We start from the raw sequence: 25489 nt of genomic DNA, 5'->3' as shown, positions 1-25489 counted from the left end.
CCCACGGGTTTCTGAAGCCGGATGTGTTTCCCATCCAGTGCGCCAACACAATTAGGAAACTTGCACTCGGTCCAGAAGCCCTGGGCGATCTCCTCCCATTTCGTGGTGTCTGGCACAGGCATGTATCTGGCCCTCAGTCGCGTCCAAAGGATCCTCGAAGTCCTCACGACGATGCCTGCCACCGTGCTCTTCCCAATACGAAATGTGACATGTAGCGATGTATATGTTTGTCCAGTTGCGATGTACCTACAAGAGAAATAATCAAAATCAATTTTTCATGTCGTTACAGGAGAAAGGTTCAAGACAAGGTGGCGCAATATACGTGATGCATACGTGAAATGGCTACGGAAGAAAAAACTTGCCGAACGAAGTGGCAGTGGCGGGGGAAAGCGACAAAAAGACTACCAATTTGCCAAGCAATTGTCTTTCATCAATGCAAGCCTGGAACCTAGACTGTAAGTACCACTACTGTGGGCAGGAACTGAGAGCTCATTTTAGCAGACAACTACCATGACTTCGGCCATGTATTGCTATAAACTGGCCTCAATTCCCATGGCTAGCGAACTTTTCTCACAAGCTTTATCAAATGTTTGGTAGAAACGGTTGATAAAGTGTTTGCTAGTGTTTGCTAGCTCTGTGAATTGACGCCACATGCTGTTTGGCACACCAATAAATATTGTTTTTATCTACAGGACTGAAGACAATTTGGAGCAAGAGGAACCGACCCAGGAGGCACGGTTCAGCAGTGAGGAGAGCTTGGTGGATGATGACGTCGCCGATGTAACCTATTGCCCCGAGGAGAGGAGTAGGAGGAGGGAGTCCTCAGCTATCCCAGCTCTCTCCTTTGATGATGACTTGGTAGAAGAGAGCTTGGATGTTGAGGTTGCAGGACCGAGTGTGGAAGAAGCTGCACCTCCACAATCGACCGCTATGGAAGCTCCAGGGGAACAAGAACAAAGTGAGGAGCACCGAGAGACTGCAGCACAACCAGCGCGCAGGGCAACCCCGACACAGGCCAGAGGACGGGAAGATGCTGCCACACCACCAGTGAGGACCACCCCACCAGTGAGGCGTCGAGGTACCCTCCCCCCAACAAGGAGAGAGACAGAGTCCGAGATGTCCGGGGCTGTCTCCGGACTTCTCGGGATTCTTCAGAGCCACCAAACTCTCATAACCCGGCAGTTGCAAGATGAGGACAGGGGCCATATCATGGAGCAGTACAAGTCCCACATCACTTCACTGCAATGTGAGCTCGACGCTGTACATGGGCACTACAGGGACGAGCTTAAAATGATGCATGAGATGCACAGAGGAGAAATCGACCAACTGCGTGCGCATCATCATCAGTCGGTGGGCCAGCTGCAGAACATGATGCAGCAAATGCATCAACAAAGCAAGGAACTACTGAAATTGCAGGCACACCCGTGTTTTCACACTGTGTTGTCTCTAATACCATATTTGGAAAAGGTGCCTTCCCAAAACATGATGGCGTGCCATTCCACTTTGCTGGAGGTGATCAAACAACACATGGACACGCCATTATTGCAACCACCAATTTTTAGACCCCCACAACCTACAGCGGTGCCCACCTGGCAATCATCACAGATGTACACCGGCTACAGAGGCAGTCAATATGGGCCACCACTGTCAGGGTCCAGCTCATCCACGACCAGCACCCAAGAGAGTCCAGATTTCCAGGCAGCAACTCCCACCTTTTCTAGTAGTGGTGCCGATCCAATTTGAAAAAAAAAGTCAAATTGTTCCTGGACATGCTCCTCTGAATACCTCCGATCCTCGGAGGAAGGATACCATCCCAGGGCTTTTTAGCCCAACCTTTTCCCTGCCCCATCTCCTTCAACCAAGGTTCAGAGGTGTTCAGATGACCATGTCAGGGAACTTTTGTTTTTGCTGGACTTGAACTTTAGGGACTGGTGTCCCCGAAAGACACTACCTGGGTCACAACCTTGTGCCTGTTGCACTGCACCTGTAGTCCTGCACCTGTGCCTTTGATTCCTCTTGTTCCTTACTTTGTTGTTTCTAATCACTTGCACAAGACCCTTGGAGCCATGGATGAAGGACACCTTCACTGGTCGGTGAGAGGCCTAGCCTTTTCACTGACCTGTGTCCTTCATCCATGGCTCAGAGGGTCATGTGCCAGTGGTTAGGTTTTTAAAGCACTTCAATTTGAGGGCCTGGTGTCCCCGAAAGACACTACCTGGGTCACAACCTTGTGCCTGTTGCACTGCACCTGTAGTCCTGCACCTGTGCCTTTGATTCCTCTTGTTCCTTACTTTGTTGTTCCTAATCACTTGCACAAGACCCTTGGAGCCATGGATGAAGGACACCTTCACTGGTCGGTGAGAGGCCTAGCCTTTTCACTGACCTGTGTCCTTCATCCATGGCTCAGAGGGTCATGTGCCAGTGGTTAGGTTTTTAAAGCACTTCAATTTTAGGGCCTGGTGTCCCCGAAAGACACTACCTGGGTCACAACCTTGTGCCTGTTGCACTGCACCTGTAGTCCTGCACCTCTGCCATCGGTTCCTCTTGCTCCTCACTTTGTTCTTGTTCCTAATCACTTGCACAAGACCCTTGGAGCCATGGATGAAGGACACCTCACTGGTAGGTGAGAGGCCTAGCCTTTTCACTGACCTGTGTCCTTCATCCATGGCTCAGAGGGTCATGTGCCAGTGGTTAGGTTCTTAAAGCACTTCAATTTTAGGGCCTGGTGTCCCCGAAAGACACTACCTGGGTCACAACCTTGTGCCTGTTGCACTGCACCTGTAGTCCTGCACCTCTGCCATCGGTTCCTCTTGCTCCTCACTTTGTTCTTGTTCCTAATCACTTGCACAAGACCCTTGGAGCCATGGATGAAGGACACCTCACTGGTAGGTGAGAGGCCTAGCCTTTTCACTGACCTGTGTCCTTCATCCATGGCTCAGAGGGTCCTGTGCCAGTGGTTAGGTTTTAGAAGCACTAAAAATTTAGGGCCTGGTGTCCCCGAAAGACACTACCTGTAGTCCTGCTCCTCTGCCATCGGTTCCTCTTGCTCCTCACTTTGTTCTTGTTCCTAATCACTTGCACAAGACCCTTGGAACCATGGATGAAGGACACCTTCACTGGTCGGTGAGAGGCCTAGCCTTTTCACTGACCTGTGTCCTTCATCCATGGCTCAGAGGGTCCTGTGCCAGTGGTTAGGTTTTAAAAGCACTAAAAATTTAGGGCCTGGTGTCCCCGAAAGACACTACCTGTAGTCCTGCACCTCTGCCATCGGTTCCTCTTGCTCCTCACTTTGTTCTTGTTCCTAATCACTTGCACAAGACCCTTGGAGCCATGGATGAAGGACACCTCACTGGTAGGTGAGAGGCCTAGCCTTTTCACTGACCTGTGTCCTTCATCCATGGCTCAGAGGGTCCTGTGCCAGTGGTTAGGTTTTAGAAGCACTTTAATATTAGGGACTGGTGTCCCCGAAAGACACTTGGGCAGCTATGCCCTGCAACTCTTCCAGCACAAAGTTGGTGGTTGGTGTTCCTTAAAACTGACCGGGCTATACCATAGATATGTTATTTTTTGTCTTCCATGTTGGAAGAATGTTTCCATGTTGGAAAGTGGTTGTTTTTGCAATAAAAAAATTTGTTTTTACATACCTCAGTGTGATGAGTAGTTGTTCTTGTGGTGTGACTGCTCTCCTGAACGTGGTATCCTTCTTCCTAAGGTCATCCTTCACCATCTCCAAAAGGGTATCAAACCTGTCAGGAGATGGAAAGGAAGAAGCTGTAAAGTATGTTGTGGGACAAGGTGTTGGGTGGAGGATGGGGGAGGTGTGTTTACAGAGGTTTGGGAGTGTTGTGGAGGGTGGGGGTGTAGTGTATAGCTAGGTATACAGGGGTGTGGGGGTCAGGGTGGTGTGTTTAGCTAGGTATACAGGGATGAGGTGTTGTGGGGGTGAGGGTGGGGTGTTTAGGGATGGTGGGGGTTGGTGTATTTAGGCCTAGATACTTACAGGGGAATAGACATCCGAGTGTAGCTGTAGAACTTCTGTGGGTGTCGTCTGAGGTCCCGGTAGAGGGCCTGGAACTCTCCCTTCCTCTGCCTCCTGGCTAGTAGAGGGTGCACCCACCATCTCCTGCGAGGAGCACGCCTTCTCCCCACATAGTAGTAGGTAAACAACAGGAAGGAGAGAATTCCCAGGTAATAAGCGTAAAAAATGACTGGATCCATGGTCCCAACTGCTGTCTCTGTATCCAAGGATGGTCTCCACACGTCCAGCTGTCTCCAACAATGACCCCAGAGCTTCTGCTGACCTCCCAGAACCCCAGGTATTTATACAGGTTGTTATCTCTTTAAGAATCCGGATCCGGACCGCAACCGTGTTCATACCGCACGGAAACCGTATGCAACCGGACCGGATCCGGACTGGAACCGTACGGGTCAGGTCCGATCCGGCTCCGGTGCGGTGCGGTCCGGACATCCGGTGCGGTTTTTGCAAAACCGCAAGTGTGAACGGGGCCTAACATCCACCTGCAGACACAGCATGAAAACAGAGCGGAGCCTGAACTGTCCGCTCCACTCTAAGCCTATGACTTGTCAATTTTGCAAAATTGCATTAGAACTGAAAGTCCATGTGAATAGATGAGCTTGCAATCTAATGTGAACTGAATTTTTTTCATGCAGGAGAAAATAAAAAGTCTGCTTATACCATGCACTTTGACAAGTAAGTTGATCATATGTATATAAAATGTAAGTTGACATCTACACTCACTGGCCATTTATTTGTTACACTTGTTCAACTGCTTAAAGAGAACCGAGGTGTATTGTTTTAAATCTTAATACGACATAGAGGCATATTCTGTGCACAATGACATGCCTCTGTGTCCTATTGCCGCCTCCAGTCCCCCTTAAAAAAAGCAATCTGCTTGTCACTAGCCTTGTGTTTACTTGCATATTGTCAATCAGCATTGCTCCCACGCTTCTATTGCAGGAGCCGCCTGTGTCCCCTTGCTCCCCGCCTCCGTAAGCTTCCTCCAATTGGAAGCTAAGCTGAGACCAAGGAGTACGTCTGACAGAGAGATATCAGATTAAGAGAGCAGCTGCTAAAATTCCATTACAAAACAGCTAACAGGTATTTGAAGCTGCTGGTGCCTCCGGAGTCCTGTGAACATCAAGGTGCAGGATCCTCCAGAGGATTGCAGTTTATGCATAAACCTTCTACTCTGCTACCCTTAACCAATGCTTACAATCCTAACATATTTAAACGCCGCAATGGTGGCTGCACCAGCACGCTCTCCTCTCCTTGAGAAAGCGGACGGGAGTCCGCGGAACTAGTGGGACCTATTTTGAGGGGAACCTCTGCCTGCCTTGCCACTTCTCACTCCCATTCTAGGAACTTTCACCCGGGCTAAGTATTCTTATTTTCTTAGCACTTTATTTAATATATACCTCACACTCTGTGCACCTTATCTAGAGGCTGCTCCTCCTAGTATCTAGGTTTATTATTCAATGTTTATGGTATTTTGTAACTAGCACTTTGTACAATATATGTGGTTTGAAATTGTTTATTGCACTGCACTTTACACTGAACCCGGGTTCCTCCACTACAGGGCTTTATTATAAACCCTGAGTGGAGTCTTCACCTTTATGTGTGTGTATTCATATACACACATATTTACACGTACCAATTGATTGACCTTATTGTGGGGTTGTGCAATAATTACTATATGGCTTGGCTGTGCGAATGTGTTTTTAATTGTTTATTTTTTGCATTGGCTATTAGCATATGGGTTTATTTATCAGCATAATGCTATTGTTTACATGCTCCATATGAACCATGTGTTGTGTTTGAGAAATTGTGTACTTAAATAAAGATATTTTTTGATTTAATACCATTATTCAGCTGGATGGTGCTTATTTAAAGGGCCGCTTTTTTCTTAATTGCTATACAATGCTTACAAGCAGAAACTGCTGCAGTGGACCCAGAACTACAAGAAGAAGAATTTTAAAGTCTTGTTTACTGATGGGTGCCATGCAACTCTGGATGGTCCAGATGGATGAAGTGGTGGATGGGTACTGTACGGCCACCATGCCACAACAACCTGCTATCAAATAAAGGGTCTTATGTGACAGGGCTGTGGAGTCGGAGTTGAGGACTCAGGGTCGGAGCAATTCTGGGTACATGGGAGTCGGTGGTTTCAATAAACTGGGGCAAAGGAGTTGGATGATTTTTTTAACCAAATCCATAGCCTTTGTAAAAATTAGACTGAGTCGGAGCAATTTTGGGTACCTGGAGTCGGTGGTTTCATAAACTGAGTCGCTGGATGATTTTTATAAGGACTCCACAGCCCTGCTATGTGAATAAGTAACTTATATAATACAATAACATTTCTATAGCGCTTTTCTCCCATAGGACTCAAAGCGCTTAGGCTCTCTCAGATTCAGTAATTAGTAGGATGAAGTATTCACACAACAAAAGTTATATTTCTGCAAATGCCAAACTGAACAGGTGGGTTTTCAGTCTGGATTTAACCACCTTAGCGGTATGGACGAGCTCAGCTCGTCCATTACCGCCAGAGGGTGCCGCTCAGGCCCTGCTGGGCCGATTTTATTCAAATAAAGTGCAGCACACGCAGCCGGCACTTTGCCAGCCGCGTGTGCTGCTTGATCGCCGCCGCTCTGCGGCGAACCGCCGCGAGCAGCGGCGAAAGAGGGTCCCCCCAGCCGCCCGAGCCCAGCGTAGCCGGAACAAATAGTTCCGGCCAGCGCTAAGGGCTGGATCGGAGGCGGCTGACGTCAGGACGTCGGCTGACGTCCATGACGTCACTCCGCTCGTCGCCATGGCGACGTAGTAAGCAAAACACGGAAGGCCGCTCATTGCGGCCTTCCGTGTTACTTTTGGCCGCCGGAGGCGATCAGAAGAACGCCTCCGGAGCGCCATCTAGTGGGCATTCATGCAGCCAACTTTCAGTTGGCTGCATGAAATAGTTTTTTTTTATTTAAAAAAAAACCTCCCGCAGCCACCCTGGCGATCTTATTAGAACGCCAGGGTGGTTAAACACGTCCAGGGATGGAACTGTCCTGATCTGTTGAGGTAAGGAGTTCCAAAACGTAGGGGCAGCATGACACAAGGCTCTGGGACCAAAAGTTTCCAAGTGGACTCTGGGTATGACTAGATTATTAGAACCTGTTGATCTGAGAATGCGGGGATTGCTACGCAGCTGCAACATATCTTTCATGTATCCAGGGCCTAAATTATTCAGGGATTTAAATGTCGGTAGGCCGATCTTGAATAGGACCCTCCATTCTATAGGTAGCCAGTGAAGGGAGTGCAGGACTGGCATTATGTGGCAGTGACGGGTTGGTTGGTTAGCAGTCTGGCAGCAGTATTCTGTATCAGCTGTAGTCGGTACAAGACCTTTTTTGGAAGGCCAGTGTAGAGAGCATTGCAGTAGTCCAGTCGGGATGTGATGAAGGCGTGGACTAAGGTTGGCAGATCTTCTGGGGGTATGAGGTGCTTGATTTTTGCAATGTTCTTCAGGTGAAAATAGGATGATTTCACCACAGCAGAGATTTGAGTTCTGAAGTTTAAAACCCAATCAATTAGAACTCCCAGGCTACGCACATGATCAGAGCTGCACAGATCCGTGCCTCCTATTCCCAGTGGTGAAGACTGCAAGTTAAAGTGAACATCCGGACTAAAAATCGACTCAGCAGCACTGAAAAGGCTTTGCGTTTCTTTAACAGTTTCACAGCATCAGAACTTTGTTTCTCTTATACAAGCCTCATTTTTAGCTGCACAAAAGAAAACTGCCCGGGCTTTTTTCCCCTGATGCTGTGCAAAGCATGATGGGATTTCTGATTTTGTTGTTCTCTTTCTGCTGTTTTGGTGCAATTTTTTTTTTTTACATTTTGAATTTGACATTTGAAGCCTAGCATGTGCAGCTGGGAGGGGTTATCAGGACACAGGACAGTTGGAACTGTGTCTCCTGCTCCTTGTCACCTCCTTTCAACCAAAAAGATGGCTGCCCCCATGACAAAGATGGTAGCCCCCATGAATCACAAACATTTGCCTGTTCTTTTAACCACTTGAGGACCCACCCTTTACCCCCCCTTAAGGACCAGCGCTGGTTTGATTGATCTGTGCTGGGTGGGCTCTGCAGCCCCCAGCACAGATCAGGGTGCAGGCAGGGAGATCAGATTGCCCCCCTTTTTTCCCCCCTATGGGGATGATGTGCTGGGGGGGTCTGATCTCACCTGCCTGCTGTGGGTGGCGGGGGGGGCACCTCAAAGCCCCCCTCCGCGGCGAAATCCTCCCCCTCCCTCTCCTACCTGGCCCCCTCCTGGAGATCCGGCTGCACAGGACGCTATCCGTCCTGTGCAGCCAGTGACAGGCTGTCTCCTGTCACATGGCGGCGATCCCCGGCCGCTGATTGGCCGGGGATCGCCGATCTGCCTTACGGCGCTGCTGCGCAGCAGCGCCGTACAAATGTAAACAAAGCGGATTATTTCCGCTTGTGTTTACATCTAGCCTGCGAGCCGCCATCGGCGGCCCGCAGGCTATTCACGGAGCCCCCCGCCGTGATTTGACAGGAAGCAGCCGCTCGTACGAGCGGCTGCTTCCTGATTAATTAGGCTGCAGCTGGCGACGCAGTACTGCGTCGCTGGTCCTGCAGCTGCCACTTTGCCGACGCACGTTATGAGTGTGCGGTCGGCAAGTGGTTAAAACAGGGTGGGTAAGAGATTATATTACCTATCTATTCTAATTAACATAACTAATGTAACTTGATGACAGTATGTTTGTTTAGGCCGAAGTTCCCCTTTAAGTTGTTTTGTTATCATGCTCTGCCCTCCTATCAGAAGGACTTCAGTTTTGTCTGCATTTAGTTTCAGCCAGTTGTCATTCATCCATTGCTGTAGTTCACGTAAGCAGGCGTTTATAGTTAAGAGTTGGGTCTGTCACACCAGGCTTGAAGGAAAGATATAGTTGGGTGTCGTCTGCATAGCAGTGGTATGTCAGGCTATGTTTTTAGATTAGTTTTCCCAGCGGTAACATGTAAATCGTGAAAAGCAGGGGAGAGAGGATTGAGCCCTGGGGCACCCCATACTTAAGTGATACAGGGGTGGACAGGAAGGGCCCCATAGACACTTTGTGGGTTCTGCCACTCAAGAAGGATTGGAACCACTGAAGAACTATGCCATCAATGCCGCAATATTCCTGTAGCATGTTTATCAAGATGTCATGGTCAACTGTATCAAAGGCTGCAGAAAGGTCTAGCAGTATGAGGATGGAGCACTCTCCTCTGTCTCTTGCCATGAGCAGGTGGTTGCATATTTGGATGAGGGCAGTTTCAGTGCTGTGGTGTTTCCTGAAGCCAGACTGGAATGGGTCATAACTGTTGTTTTGTAGGATTTTGGCTTCTAGCTGGAGGTAAACAGCTTTTTCAATTAGCTTGCCCAGAAAGGGGAGGTTAGAGACAGGTCTGTAGCTGGTCATTGCATCTGGGTCCAGGGAGGGTTTTTTGAGGAGAGGCCTGATGATTGCTTCCTTCAGAAAAGCAGGAAATATCCCTGATTTTCAGGAACAGTTAATTTTTAGGAATACCGGTACGAACAGGTCGGGGCAGTTCAACATGAACTGTGTTGGGCCAGGATCTAGGTTACAGGTAGTTAGGCGGACGTGAAGGAGGATGCTTGATGTGACTTCATCAATTTCTCTGAAGTTTGACCAAGGTGTTACATTGTCTCTGCTAATGGTCTTCGGCGCTATATTAGGCTCAGATGCTGTAAGTTGGATGGCGGACCTTATAGCGGAGACTGTCTGTGAAGAAATGGGCAAATTGGTCACAGAGGTCCTTTGAAGACTCGATGTTAAGTTTTTGACATGCCGGGTTGCAGAGTTTTTCCACTGTGCGGAACAGTTGGGCTGGTTTGTTAACTGCATTTGCAATCTCTTGTGATAGAAAGGATGATTTTTTTTTCCCGTGATTACCTTTTGGTAGCTCTTCAAGTGGAGGATTAAGGCATGTTTGTCTTCTGGGGACTGAGATTTGCGCCACAGTCTCAAGTTTTCGGCCTTGTCTTTTCAGCTCTTTTATAGCGTTATCAAACCACTGTGCATGATGGTGTGGAGTAACTTGACCTGTTGAGGTGTTTTTAATTGAAATAGCTTTTTATTTTAGTAAATTTGACCTATTGGTGCAAAATCATCAAATGTTTTGAAACTCTGCTCTGTGTAATTTGGAACAGAGCATTGTTTATTTTTAAAAAACATACGGTAATCATTAATTGGTTTGTTCAGTAACATTCAAATTATTCTTTGATAGTGGACTCATATTATGCTGACTGTCACTTGCATTTATTATTTAGTAAAATCAGAGAAAATAATTTGCATAATAATTTGGAACATGGTATATAGGCTCATAGAAATTGGAAAATACAAGATAGAAAAAAAAAACATTCCCTGGTCTGATGAATTAGTTACAGCTGCAACATTCAGATGGTTGGAATAAACCTGAAAGCATAGATCTGTCCCACCTTGTGTTAACAGTTTAGGCTGAAAATGATATAATGGTGTGGAGGATCTTGGCACACTTTCGCCCCCATAGTCTCAGTTGAGCATCATTTAAATGCCACAGCCTACCTGTGTATTGTTGCTGACCATGTTCTGATGGCTACTTCCAGCAGGACAATGCAGAGTCACACAGCTCTGCCACAAACAATTGAAGGCATAACCTGGTAATAACTTGCAAAGTGTACATAATACAGTGCCCAGTGAGTGTATAGGTCAAAAGCCAGCACCCTGGCAATCATCCATTAACTAGAATACTCGAAGTCACAATGTTGACAGTATTCCCTTGATCGCTATACTCCTTTTGATTTTGTGTTGCAGAAGATTGAAGACAAAATTGAGGTAACAGTGCTTGAAATACACCAATATATGAAAGCAGACGTCATCAGTGGGTGATCAGGTAATTGAAATGTATTCCACTTTAAATTGAGAGAAATGGTTCATGGTGGAACACATCAACCCATAATACCAATATAGAGTGACAGCATATGCCCAAAGTTCAGCCAAGTATGTAGAAAGATTGGACAGAAAAGATCTTATTACATATTTCAAATACAGAACAGTATTAGCACAGCTCCACTCTTTTGAAGATAGTTGATACAGAGCAGTGGCTTATACTCACTATGTGCTTTAGTAGCACCATACTCACTCCCAAATTGCACCAATTCTGCTGCGGGCCAACCGTGTGGTTCTCCCCACGTACTGGAGTCGGCAAGGGCAAGATATGAGGTAAATTACATTTAGATTCGCAGGTGAGGCGCTACTCTGGCTATTGCTGAAATTCTGTTTGTCCCCACGTTTATTGCCTGATGAAGTGGGTATGGCCTGCAAAACGCATTGCACTTTTGAGGTACTATATAATAAATGTGATTACTATTATACAGTCTTTCGTGTCTGCTTTATGGAGGCAAGTCCACCACTTCCTCCAAGCAAATTTTAAAGGTTTTATCCACTTTTACCCTGCTGGCGCCTCTGTTCCCTGTTTGCTGTACCGTGTCCACCCCTGGTGGAGGGGTGATTTACCCCTTTTCTGATCTACAGAGAGCGACTCCTGAGTGAGGACAGGTCTAATCTACTCACCTGCCTATACAGTGGTTGCCTTTGTGAGTATACTCTTCTCACTAATTATCTTTACTAATTTTATGCTGAACATACTACACTATATTGGGCTCTCGGTTTCTCTAACCTTATTGCATAATTGTGCTCCTTTCATATAGTTTATGGGGCATTTCTCAAGCCAAATACTTTTGTTTTAATACTCCAATTCCCTATAAACTAAACAAGCCTTGCCCACAGCTTTTCACTGTGCCTTGACACTGTAGCAAGGGCTTATGGGAGCTCAGTCTGGGGAGAAGGTTACTAACCATTGATTTCAGAGGCAGAGAGGAGACTGAATTTACACTCAGGCAAGCTGATAGCATCTCCAGTCCTTAACCTGTGACAATCAGAACATGGCTGCCCTCGTATCACAGGAATAAATAATCAAACTTTTGAAGCTGTTTGCAGCTGGATATGCTGTGTAAACTATCTAAACTTTAGATAGGATAGACAAGTTACTTTTTCATTTCGGATTCGCTTTAAAGGAAAACATACGTCAAAAAAAAAAAAAAGACATTTACTCACCTGGGGCATCCCTCAGCACCCCGAAGCTGGATGGTGCCCTCGCAGCCCCGCTCCGATCGTCCTGTCCCAGCCGGCGGCTACTTCCGGTTCGGCGACAGCCGCCGTCAGGCTGGGAACGCGGCTGATTTTCCGCGTTCCCAGCCGCTGCTATCACCCTCTATGCTGCTATAGCGTATATATGCTGCTATAGCGTATATATACGCTATAGCAGCATAGAGGGTGATAGCAGCGGCTGGGAACGCGGAAAATCAGCCGCGTTCCCAGCCTGTCGGCGGCTGTCGCCGAACCGGAAGTAGCCGCCGGCTGGGACAGGACGATCGGAGCGGGGCTGCGAGGGCACCATCCAGCTTCGGGGTGCTGAGGGATGCCCCAGGTGAGTAAATGTCATTTTTTTTTTGACTTAAGTTTTCCTTTAAGGTAAGAAAAGTAATATTGAAATTAAGTTAATCAGGAACAATTCATTTTACTATATAGCGCCAACATATTACACAGCACTGTACAGAGTATATTGTCTTGTCACTAACTGTCCCTCAGAGGGGCTCAATTTTAGGGGGAAGCAAATTAACTTCTGTGTGTTTTTGAGATGTGGTAGGAAACCGGAGTGACAGCAGGAACCCCACGCAAACATGGGGAGAACATACAAACGGATTGCAGATATTGACTTAGAGCGATTATTTTGCTTGTAAATGTGCTGAAAGGTTAGTTTTAATCAAATAGGTGATAAGTCATTGATGAGAAGTTTCACTAATAGAGAGCCCAATCAGTGCTGTTCTCCCTGGCGACTCCAAACCTGGACATACTGTGCCACGCATGTGCAGTATGTACAGGTCTATGTCTCTCCTGTTTTAAACAGATGCTGCTGGCTGCATTGTGGCACTAGTCTGCACCTGCACCACTGAACAGTGGTAACATTTGTGTATAAAGCTGAAGCTGCTTGTATATGAGTGGCTGTAGCTAATTGCAAAGGCACGGCTGTACAGCACACACCTCAAGGCTGAGGTAAATGGATCTGTTTCCTTAAATAGAGAACTATTCATCTCCATGGCCCCTACCCTGCTTGACCACAACTAAGACAGCGGCCCCACCACTTCCTGTCTGTTATGCACATGCGTGAATGATGTCACACCATTAAACCGCTACCTGATTGGCCTATACTCCTAATAGGGTCTTTAATCAAACTAGAAATGTGGACAGAGACCTCTTCAGAGGCACCCTTGCGCTGAAAGACTCCAGTTACTCCCCTCATGCCTGAGAAAGCGAATTCGACCCACAAAACGTATCACAACGATGAGTAGTAAATCCCAATAAAAATTATGTTCTATACTGAAATAGACTTATGTCATCTGTTGGTAGTGGTGTTGATACTTATTCTGCTGGAAGATTGCTGTTATATGCTTTACATCGACCTGGTCTGTGCGGTGGCAACATTCTAGTGAGCCCTTTCACTGTTGGGGGGGTCCACTGTCCGAATGCACTTGTGAGGGGTTTTATATGGGACTTTTGAAGACCCCTTCACTGTGGCAATTCCTCCTGCATGTTATATAATTTTTGTTGAAACAGAGTTACGCTATGCAAAGCATTTTCTGTTTTATTATAGGAATACTGGTTGATGGTGAGTGCAGCTGGAAACAAATTGATTCTATAAATTTATTGGGCAATATCTATACAAACTCCACGTTCCAATTTTTCCCATCATTTCAGCCAACCCGGGAAACAACATGCTGCTTTTGATGACAGAAAGCTTAGCAGGACTTCCAGGCAACTGGTATTATTTAAAAGTACATCAGCCTCCATCCATATCCCAGGTCACTTCAGGTGTTCTTTAAAACAGGGATCCCCAACCTGTGGTCCGCAGGATGTTTTCAGTTGGGCCGCGGGACTGTCCTCTTGTCTGCCCGCGCCGCCCCACCCCCTCCGCGGCCGCCGTTGCTGTTACCTTTGGCGGCCGCATGGTCTCTTATATTCCCTTTTTCTCTCTTCCCAGCGTGAGTCACAACAGCGCGCCCTGCGGCTGCTGTGATAGAGAGGGAGGAAGCAGGAGAGAAAGAGCAGCCTCCTGTAGCGGCGCGCCGTTACTATGGGAACCGCTCTCTCCTTCCTCCCTCTCTATCACAGCAGTCGCAGGGCGCAATGTTGTGACTCACACAATGGAAAGAGAGAGGGGAATACGAGAGACCTCCGGCCAAGGTAACTGCGGCGGCGGCCGCAGGGGGGAGGTGGGGGCTGCTATACTGGGGCACTATACTTGCTATACTGGGGCACTATACTAGGCGTAGTGGGCAGTATACTGGGGCGCTATACTGGGGCACTATACTAGCCATACTGGGGCATACTAGCTATATTGGGCACTTTACTAGCTATACTGGGGCACTACCTACCCATACTGGGCACTATACTAGCTATACTGGGGCACTACCTACCTATACTGGGCACTATACTAGTTACACTGGGCACTATATTAGCTTTACTGGGCACTAAACTAGCTATACTGGGGTAACTGTACTAGCCATACTGGGGCAACTAAACTCCCTATACTGGGGCAACTAAACTCCCTATACTGGGGCAACTAAACTCCCTATACTGGGGCAACTAAACTCCCTATACTGGGGCAACTATGCTAGCTATGCTCCCCCCCGTAACCCGCTGTGCACGACACTGTCCACTAGGACGCTAAACCAGGCCCCCCCCCCCCCCCGTGGGCCCCGGAGAAAAATTTGGTCAGAGAGTGGTCCCCGGGCCAGAAAAGGTTGGGGACCCCTGCTTTAAAAAGTCGAATATGTCCAGAGAAAAAAAAAAATGTAAAATGCATGTTGTGCATATAAAATGTACATTTGTTCCAGATTAAAATGTGTTTTTCCCCACAAGCCTGGGACCCACAAGCAATCCTTTTCTAAGTGCTTGTGACTTGTAAAGCACTTGCTAATGCAATGCTATAGGGCAGTGATGGCTAACCTTGGCACTCCAGCTGTGGTGGAACTACAAGTCCCAAGAGGCAATGCAATACTCTGACAGCTCTAAGCATGACTGGGGGAGGCAGAGGAATGATGGGATTTGTAGTTTTGTCACAGCTGGAGTGCCAAGGTTAGCCATCACGGCTATAGGGGATTAATCGAATCCCTCAAGTGTGATCACACCAATAGCATTACATTAGCAAGAGCTTTTCAAATCACAGGTGCTCAGAAAAGCGCTACTAGTTGGTTCCAGGCCTAATGCTGGGAATATACAGTTTATTTTTGAGGCAGCTAGATAGTTAGATAATTTCCGACATGTCCGATCTCCTGTTCGATAGTTTTGCCGCTCGATTTTTGATAGAAGTGAATGGAAAAATAAAAACGAGCAAAAGAGAATAGATTGCAGAATCGAGTGGAAAAAACGATGGAGCAGCAGAAACGAACAGTGTATGCCCAGCATAAAAGATCTGACAGGTTTTGGATTAGTAGTCCCATTTCCTCATTGGGATTGACCATTTATTTTGTAAGTATTTACTGAATGGCAGTTGTGCAGTCCAACTGCTTAAGTAGTGTGCAAGAAAGCTGGGCGGCTAGCCAGCATGTTTGTATAGATCCTTAGCAGGGAGAGCTTTTGTAGAGAATGAAAGGAAATGAGAATCACCCATAATGAGATTTATTAGTCTAACATGTCATTATACTGTAAGCTTCAGCAACAAGGGAGAACATTTATATTACATTTGACTCTGGGAAAATAAACTTCCTATCGGTATACCTATAGGAAGTGCATTTGCCCAGACTAAAATGCAATTTAAGTTATTTTTCTCCTTTGCTGAAGCCTACAGTAGGCAGTAAAAATGACATGTGTTGGACTAATCCATTTCCTCATGGGTGACTCTCCTTGCATATGCAATTTAAAATTTCTAATTTTTCACGATAATGGGCCACAAGGAGATGTAAAGAAGGGCACTTGCTCACTAGCTGTGCTGCGTTCCCCCAGCAATTATATCTTGAAATACATATTGCCATTAACTTGAATGAGAATTGCAGCAAAATTGCTGTTAGATTTTTGCCGCCAGTCTCATTGAAAAGAATGGGATTTTCGAAATGCAAATGTAGCAGAAATGCAATACAGCTAGTGCTTAATTCTGAGTTGATGCAAATTTGGTGTGAAAATATATGCAGCTTGAAAATGAACTAATAAAATGCTCTTGAGGTGGAATTTGATTAGTTTGTTTTCAAGACTAGTCATTTTCAGTGGATTTTCTAAAGTAAGGGCTGATTCACACTACAACCGCTAGTGATTTGAAAAGATCTTGCTAATGCTATGATAAATTTTCATTAAAAAACAAAAAAACAAAACACAAACTTACTTACGGTAAGGTCTTTTCCAGGAGTCGGAAGGACAGCAACCCTGAGACTTGTCTCCCTCCTTTCCAACTGGACAGGATACTAGTTAAAAGAATTAACATAATTGATTAGGCAGGCACACTACATAAGGCAGCATTCCCTTACCCTCATCAGTAATAAAAAAGACCACACAGAATGATGCTTCAAATAATTTTTATTAACAATACATCAGGGTGGGTAGTAAGGGTGCTGTCCTTCCGACTCCTGGAAAAGACCTTACCGTAAGTTTGTCTTTCCAGGACGTCTCAGGACAGCAACCCTGAGAGGATAAACAAGACATAATTAGGGAGGATTACAGCCTGCAAAAAACTCTACCAAAACATAAGTCAGAGTTAGAGGTTAAATCAAGTCTATAATGCTTAACAAAGATATTGTGGCTTGACCAGGTTGCAGCTTCACAGATTTATTAATAGTAGCCCCTGCTCTCTGCCCAGGAAGTAGAAACCGCTCTGGTTGAATGACCTTTCGCTAGTCCTGATAACTGCTTGCCCTGGTGCAAGTAAGATAAAGCAATAGCTTGTCTGATCCATCTTGCAATAGGTTTCTTTAGATGGCTGCTTTCCGGCAAAGAGAACCAACAAAGCATTGGACTTCCTCCAATTCTTGGATCTCTTAAGATATTCGTTCAATTAGACACCTTCTTAACACCTAGACAGTGCAACCTTTCTTCTTTTTGATTTGATGAATTACTGCAAAAAGATCTCTTGAGATCTATGGAATTTAGATACAATCTTAGGTCAGATAAACGTTTGTACATTTGATCAATAGTAATAAGTCTTCTTGTTCCTTGGTAATGCCCATAGCCCTATGCATAGCTTCAAATAACTCATTCATAAATTCTGTGGAAAAGCGAATTTCTGAGACTTAACACCTTTACCCTCAGATTCGTTTACTTCGCCCTGTGGTAACTCTTCCAATAATAGATATCCACTCTCCCTTCAGACGTCAAATTTATCTGAATCAACCTCGACTCTCTACCTCTTGAGGAGGTCTGTTAGGAGGATTTAGAAGGACCAGCAATAGGTGCATCAGAAGTAGAGGGGGTACATGTCGGTGTAATATCTGAATTAGAAAGTATGAAAGCAGATTCTTCTTTAAAGGGGTTCTTCCGCGAAATAGGAAAAAAATAAAAAGTGGTTTATTTATAAACTATTAAAAATCCTCCTCAAATAGTGCAAAAAGTGTTTTTAAAAAAATGAATAGTTTTATCAAAGTAACACATAATGTAATCAGTGACGGATGACGGCCAGGGAGGCTAATCCATTTGTAAGGGTTTTTTTTTTTTTACTATAATATCACAAACATAACTGCTGCGTACCTAGTTGTCAGTTTTGTAGTCTGTTGCTGTCAGGAATAGCTCTTACAATTAGAATAACGACTGTTATCTCCCGGAGCTCTGCGCAGTTATTTATTTTAGTTTCAGAGAGAGAGAGAAAGAGAGAAAGAGAAAGAGAGAAAGAGAAAGAGAGAGAGAGAAAGAGAGAGAGAACCCCGGAAGCAATGAATCAGGCAGAGGGAGAGCAGCTGATCAGTGAGAACGTACGGTGTATGCAGAATCCTCTAGGGAGTGATCTCTTTGTCGCTGCAAGATTTATTGGTTTGTGTTGAGTTCTCCAGGCAGCTAAAAGTTAATAAGAAAACAACACAAACCAATAAATCTTGCAGCGACAAAGAGATCACTCGCTAGAGGATTCTGCATAGACACCGTACGTTCTCACTGATCAGCTGCTCTCCCTCTGCCTGATTCATTGCTTCCGGGGTCCTCTCTCTCTCTCTCTCGACGAGGCGACGAGGAAAGCGAAACAAGGAAGGCCGCTCATTGCGGCCTTCCTTGTTACTTTTGATCGCCGGAGGCGATCGAAAGTGCGGATCCGGAGCGCCCTCTAGTGGGCTTTCATGCAGCCAACTTTCAGAAACCCTCCCGCAGCCTCCCTGGCGATTTTAATAGAACGCCAGGAAGGTTAAGTGGAAGATAACACCCACCGCTACGATAGCTCTAGGCTAGGATCAGAGTGGTTAAGCTCATAATGCATGCATAGTAACGCAACATTATGAGTGTGAACTGCACTGGAGACCAGACATGGCCTTTTTACAAATCTGCATGCCGCTTTTTAGAATAATGCGATCAGGTACAACCCTGCACTGTGCACAGACCCATAGATTTATATGGGCAGTGAATTTCCATGCTGAATAAATCTGCCACACGACTGAGCACTGCCCTTTGTGCAGATTCAACAATTACTTATAATACTGGAAAAATCTACTGTCCACATTGCTTAAGATTCCAGAATCTTGAAACCCTCTGCTTTACATTCACCTTTGCCAGAATATAGAGCGGGGATAAAACATACAGGGGGAATTACACTCTAAATACTAAGAGTGTATTTCACTGAAAAATTGTCAATCTCTACAGCCAGTAAAGGTTTAAGTGCAGGCTTGACAAATCAAACAAAATTCAAAACAAATGCTATGCAGATCTGAAACAAATGCAATGCAGATCTGAAACAAATGCAATGCAGATCTGAAACAAATGCAATGCAGATCTGAAACAAATGCAATGCACATCTGAAACAAATGCAATGCACATCTGAAACAAATGAAATGCACATCTGAAACAAATGAAATGCACATCTGAAACAAATGCACAATAGATCTGAACAAGTTTGAAACAAGGAACTCCTTGAAACTACCCAGAGATTCACTTCCTGAAAATTTCCATAGATTGTCAATCACCATCGCTGCAGTTCAGGCTTGACATATTATAACCCTGGGGAAGCCTATTGCTGCAATGGCAACAATTCACCTTCGCCTCCTGCTTTGCACCCACTGCTAGATTGCATGGACACAGAGGACAAGAGAAAGTATAAACTTCTACCAGGGAAACATCACTCTAAAATCAACCATGTGAGTGTACACCCCTGCAATGATTGTCGGTCTCTACAGCTAGCATAGGTTTACTGCAGGCCTGACCAATCAAATGGGAAGCAAATGACTCCTTGCAACTATCATTACCCTAAAAGTTTCCATTAGCTAGATTATAGAGGAAACAAGAGAGAGGGTAAAACACACAGGGGGAAAAAAAAAATCACTCTAATGTGAACTATATGAGTGAATATCCCTGCTGCTGGAACAAGCTTGGAAGCTCTTGTCTGTGATCCCATCTTTCCAGCATAGGGGAGAACGTCAGGAACAGTACCATTTCTTATGCTGTCTAGTTCTCCTCTATTGGACTCCCCCACCAGCACCAGTCTCCCGTCCATCTTGTGGCCCAGGGATTTCATGCATGAGCAGTGCTGCCAAGAGGACACCAATCCGGCAAAATAAACTCAGCAGCTATTCCTCTTGGGTGTTTCCAGGACGGAAACCAAGTTAAAACTGAGGAATCAGGGGAGGGTGCTTGATAACCCTCAAATAATAGCCGGTATAAAGACATAACCGAAGACACATACCAGAGAGGGAGTGGAGCTTGACTCCTCAAAACTATGGGAGCAAGAGCCTGCGGACGCTTCCATGGTCAGCATACACAAGACTGACCAGGATGCACAACCCTTGAATAGGTCACCTGAAGGTTTCCGCTCAAACAATGAAAAGGTTTGCTTTACCTTAGAAATCCACCGCCTTACCGAGCAGACTAGCTCAATCAGCGGCTAAATGCGGCGAGATGTCCGCTGGGATGCACACCGAGCCATGGAAAGCATTCTACTTCCTCCTTGGTCACGTAATGCGGAAGTCACATGTCCCCCTGCGCGCATCCTACAGCGAAAGCCGCTCCGGCGTGTAACAGACTGGGGGAGAAGCCGATGCAGACATCAAGCACCCGCGCTGGCTCGCCTGACCAGCGCTGACATAGGGGACACTTGTATGCCGCGGCTCCTGAAATTTATCATGGTTGGCCAGCTCTCCCCACACAACCAGCATCCTGCTGGACAGGAAAACAACTGATGAGGGTAAGGGAATGCTGCCTTATGTAGTGTGCCTTCCTAATCAATTACGTTAATTCTTTTAACTAGTATTCTGTCCAGTTGGAAATGGAGGGAGATAAGTCTCAGGGTTGCTGTCCTGAGACGTCCTGGAAAATCACATCTCAGGTGAGAACACAAACATAGCATTACATTAGCAAGAGCTTTTAAAATCACAAACTCTTAAGCTACGTACACACATGCGACAACGATCGTTCGTTGTGAACGACGAACGATCTTTTAATTGATGAAAGAACGATCTAAGTAAAGTCAGCTTTTAAAAGTGTGTAAAGATCTGATTGTTAGAACGAACGTTACATCAAGGAAAGCAACTATTGCAAAACAAAAGGAAGCAGGCGGTTGGCACTACAGCGATTGCGACAAAGACTACTCAGTTAAGAGGACATGCAGTGTGCACTGGAGGAAACGTATACACCTCTTCTCTAGAACCTCTTCAGCGTGCTGAAGCTAGGAACGTCAAACAGCAAGCAAGTAGGAACAGCAGGAAATCTGGCACTGCTACAAGTGTTCAATTTATTGTAGCATACATAAAGTGCAGGCGTGCAACATCTTGCAAAATTGCATACAAAGTCATCAACATACCCTTGTGAGAGGAGGCGTGGGTGCTGGGCAAAGATGCCTGATGGCAGTTTCACGCTAGGATAGCGCTTCTACGGAGGCTGCAGTTATGGGCAAAAGGCTCTGGTTAAATATCCTCCAGAGCCGTCATGTAACATTTACTTCCGGTGGCAGCGCCGCCCATATTTCGTCACGTGTGTGTACGTATTGATGCCTAGGCGTCACGTACGCTACACGCGTACGTAATTCCGCATGGCGCCAGTGATGTACGCATGTCAATTGGATGCATGCGTACTGCATTATTATGCTTATGGCGAATGCGTCAAAATGGTCACATTGGGAAGGGGAAAACTCCCCCTAGCGGCCAAATTGAGGTAGGGCCCGACTTAGTCATACCTGCACCAGGGTGAAAGAAAATGAAAAAGGTAGAGGGGGAGAAATAAAGGAAAAGGGGAAAGGAACCAGAAAGAATTGCAAGAAAAACATGTTAGACGACGTAAAGGTGGATGATCAGGAGATCCTGAAACAGTGAGACAAAGTGCATTACCCAAGGTGTCAGTACGTTTGGATCGTGCCCCACAAAAACGCAAATTACTGCTATCAAAGGCACAAGGAAGCCACAAGTCTTCAAATTGTGCAAAATCACAAAGGGGAGGAAAATGGGAGGTTATGGGGAAGTAAAATTGCCCACTACCCCTGGTGAGTTTTCACCATGGGGGCGAACAAGCCATGGATCGAGGGAGGGAGAAGGAGGACCAGCCACCGGTCGTATTGCCACTCTCCACAAATTAACAGCACAAATGATCATACATAGCATAAGACAATAGACAGACATCAAATAGGACGCATCAGAGGAGTCCGAATATGGGGAGGGAAGATACGGCCTCAAGGGTCAAGGAAGCATGACAGATCTGTGTGATCATTAAGGCCCAAAGGTCCCATAGCTTCCGATTGCAGAATCAACATTGCTTCTTTTTTCAATCGTTTCTCCGTCTCCACCTCTTGATAATGGTGGGACATGGATAATTCCTGCAAATGTCAGCTTTGTGGGATCATTACTATGGCTCTCTCGCATATGTTGGATCACTCTGGGGGAGCCTTTTCCTGAGTTTAGGGAGTTGTAATGTTCTCTGAATCGTTCAATTGATCTCGTAGTTTCCTGTATATAAAACCTTCCGCAGAGGCACCACATTGTGTAGACAACCCGCGTTTGGCAAGTAAAAAAAGAGCCCGTATTGCGTCGAAGTGGGCCAATATGAAATTAGCAACCCACTACCATCTGACTGCATGATTTGCAATGTCCACACCTGTTACCCCAAGGGCCTCCTTCACGTAACCAATCACTACCACTTGCTGTTTTGAACTCTTTTCTGCTCACCAATGAGCCTATTGTAGGAGATCTTCTGAAAGAGAATAGTGGTCCTTCAGTCACTAGAGGCTTCAGTATGGGATCCCTGGTCAGGATGTCTCAGTTCCTATGGATTACTTTCTTTATATGGTCAGCCATATTGGTGTAGCCAAAAGAGAAGGGAGTTTTTCGCTGTATGGGAAGATTCGTTGGGTTTCCTCTTTAAGAGGTCTGATCTCGTTTTGTACTTGCTTTTGACATAGGCCTCTTGGATGTCCTGCTCATTGTAGCCTCTAGCCAACAACCTCACTCCCAGCTCCTCAGACTGCTGGCGGAAATCCGCATAGTTAGCATTGTTGCGACGCAGTCTGAGCAACTATTGCGCTTGCGCATGAAAAGTTCCATGGAGAAATAGCGAAATTCGCATGTCAAGCCTGATACGCACGACCGTTTCCAACGATTAACTACTTTTGCAAACGATAGTCGTTGGAAAAAAAACCGCCAAGCTAGATCGGTCGTTTTTAACGATCTAGCTCATCTGTCGTTAGACTTAACCACTTGCCGACCGCGCACTCATAACGCGCGTCGGCAAAGTGGCAGCTGCAGGCCCAGCGACGCAGATCTAATTAATCAGGAAGCAGCTGCTCCCTGTCAATTCACGGCGGGGGGCTCCATGAATAGCCTGTGGGCCGCCGATCGCGGCTCGCAGGCTAAATGTAAACACAAGCGGAAATAATCAGCAGCGTTGTACAAATGTAAACAAAGCGAACAGTAGCAGCGTTGTACCAGATCAGCGATCCCCGGCCAATCAGCAGCCGGGGATCGCTGTCACATGACAGGCAGGAGCCTGTTAGAGGCTGCACAGGACAGATCCGTTCCTGCGCAGCCTCCGATCTCCGGGGAAGGGAGGGAGAAGAGGGGGAATCCTGCGGTGGAGGGGGCTTTGAGGTGCGCCCCCCCCCCACCAGCCACACGCAGGCAGGAGCGATCAGGCCCCCCCCCAGCACATCATCCCCCTAGTGGGGAAAAAGGGGGGCGATCTGGTCGCTCTGCCTGGTGTTTGATCTGTGCTGGGGGCTGTAGAGCCCACCCAGCACAGAACAGCGCTGGTCCTTAGGGGGGGGGGGGGGGGGGGTAAAGGCTGGGTCATCAAGTGGTTAAAGAGACACTGAAGCGAAAAAAATTTTTTTATGATATTATGATTTGTATGTGTAGTACAGCTAAGAAATAGAACATTAAGATCAGATACATCAGTCTAATTGTTTCCAGTACAGGAAGATTTAAGAAACTCCAGTTCTCTCTATACAAAAAACCATTAAGCTCTACGACTTTCAAAGTCGTGGAGAGGGCTGTTTTCTGACTTTTATTATCTCAACTGTTAGTTAATTTTTTACTTTTTCTCTGCCAGAGGAGAGGTCATTAGTTCACAGACTGCTCTGAAAGAATCATTTTGAATGCTGAGTGTTATGAATGTTAGAAAAAAACACTATATACCTGAAAATAAAAATATGAAAATATTTTCTTTGCTGCTATTCTAGTAATTATTCATAGTACACAACCAATTCATTATATCTTTTTTTCGCTTCAGTGTCTCTTTAATGGTCGTTGGTAGCTTTTTTTTTTTTTTTTTTAAACGATCGGGGAACGATCGTTTCAAACGACCAGTTGCATGTGTGTACGCACCTTTAGAAAAAGCTCTTGTATTGCGAACCAGCCCTAATACTTGGAAAATAACCAAGTGTCAAGAAATATTGAAAGGGGGGAAAAAAAAAAAAAAAAAAAAAAAAAAGAGAAAAACAAACCCTGTACTACTATCCAAACTCAATTCTATAGCTGGAGCTCTGCATAAGGATGGCTTCTTTGACATAATCGTCACTTTCAAAAACGTACAAAGAAACAATATCACAAGTTTACATTTGAAACAGCTTCTTTTAATGACCATGACTTTCAAATTATTTTGTTACAAAGGTAAATATAGAACATTCCAAGAACTGAAAAAGTAAAAGGTGCATCAACATAGGGGTTTAACCTTGCACTATCCCTCCAAACAAAAATACATGTATCATACATCTTGTGGGGGGTTCTTTTGTAGTACAGGGTGCAGTTATTGATTTTACCTTCCTTTCCAGAATTATCTAAAAAGCCTGTACAGCTAGGCACACACATTTCAGAACAAAAGCAGTCTTGAAAATGTAAATTTAACTTTATCAAGAAGGTGCTAAGGCCACCTATAAGTAAACCTGTCTTGTGCACGTCGATCTTGTCACTCGTGGCTATAGTTCCAGATTATCTCTGACATGGGCCATTATGAAAATATTGAGACTTTCTAAAAAGATTTCCTTGGGGAAAAAAAAAAATAATGGCTTCTAATAGAAAAGTAATAAAATATGCCTTGGTGTCACAAGTCAAACAATTTAAAAAAACACATGCAAAATCTCCAAAGAGACTAAATCACAGGTTTGTCTACACAAGAAAATGAAAATATAACAAATCTACCAAAGTGTTGCCACAAAAGCAGTTTACCGCACACATTTAAGCAGTACTGTATACACAAAAATCATTCTCTGCGAAATATGAAAGTTGCTTGGATACATTCACCCTTCAGTATCGACCTGCAAAGGAAAAAGAAAGGATTACTATATGCTACTAAATGTTTGACAAGGGATGGGGGAGATGGGTGAAGAAGAGTGGAGATGTCCCCTTGCAATGCTGCTAGCTACTTTTAGCAAGTGCTGGCTGAAACGGGACTACACATTTCACTGGCAACGACATCCACTGAGGTCATGTCACAAGCCAAAAGGTGCCACTCTTGTAGTTTGAACTAGTCTGACAGGCCTACGGAGCTTCCCAATCCCAGTATTTAGGTTGGCCAAGTGCCAAAAAGTAGAGCAAGACTTACGTGGAGAGTAGGAACGGGATCTAGAGCGAGAGCGATAGCCACCTCGGCTGTAGTAGGGTGAAGGAGACCGCCTCCTGTAGAGAAACAAAAAATAGTTCACAGGTAAATACTTTGTTACCCATTGCTTTTCTAGAAGCAGCTTCCACATTTCTAATACTGTATTAG

At 45.6% G+C, this 25489-nt stretch overlaps 1 protein-coding gene across 1 annotated transcript in view; it reads right to left on the bottom strand.

The window, feature by feature from the left end:
* Window positions 1–24334: 24334 nt before the first annotated feature.
* Window positions 24335–25489, bottom strand: part of TRA2B (transformer 2 beta homolog) — a 35647-nt gene continuing 34492 nt past the window's right edge. Inside the window, exons 8-9 of the mRNA XM_068244839.1 lie at window positions 25325–25398; window positions 24335–25037 (exon numbers count right to left, since the gene is read on the bottom strand). Coding sequence (XP_068100940.1) covers window positions 25027–25037; window positions 25325–25398 — 85 coding nt within the window. The 3' untranslated portion in view covers window positions 24335–25026. The remainder of the gene's footprint in view (window positions 25038–25324; window positions 25399–25489) is intronic.

Source organism: Hyperolius riggenbachi, chromosome 7 (assembly GCF_040937935.1).
Source record: "Hyperolius riggenbachi isolate aHypRig1 chromosome 7, aHypRig1.pri, whole genome shotgun sequence".
NCBI lineage: Eukaryota > Metazoa > Chordata > Amphibia > Anura > Hyperoliidae > Hyperolius > Hyperolius riggenbachi.
The sequence above is the reverse complement of the archived record's forward strand: the minus strand, read 5'-3'. Positions and strand labels throughout refer to the sequence as shown.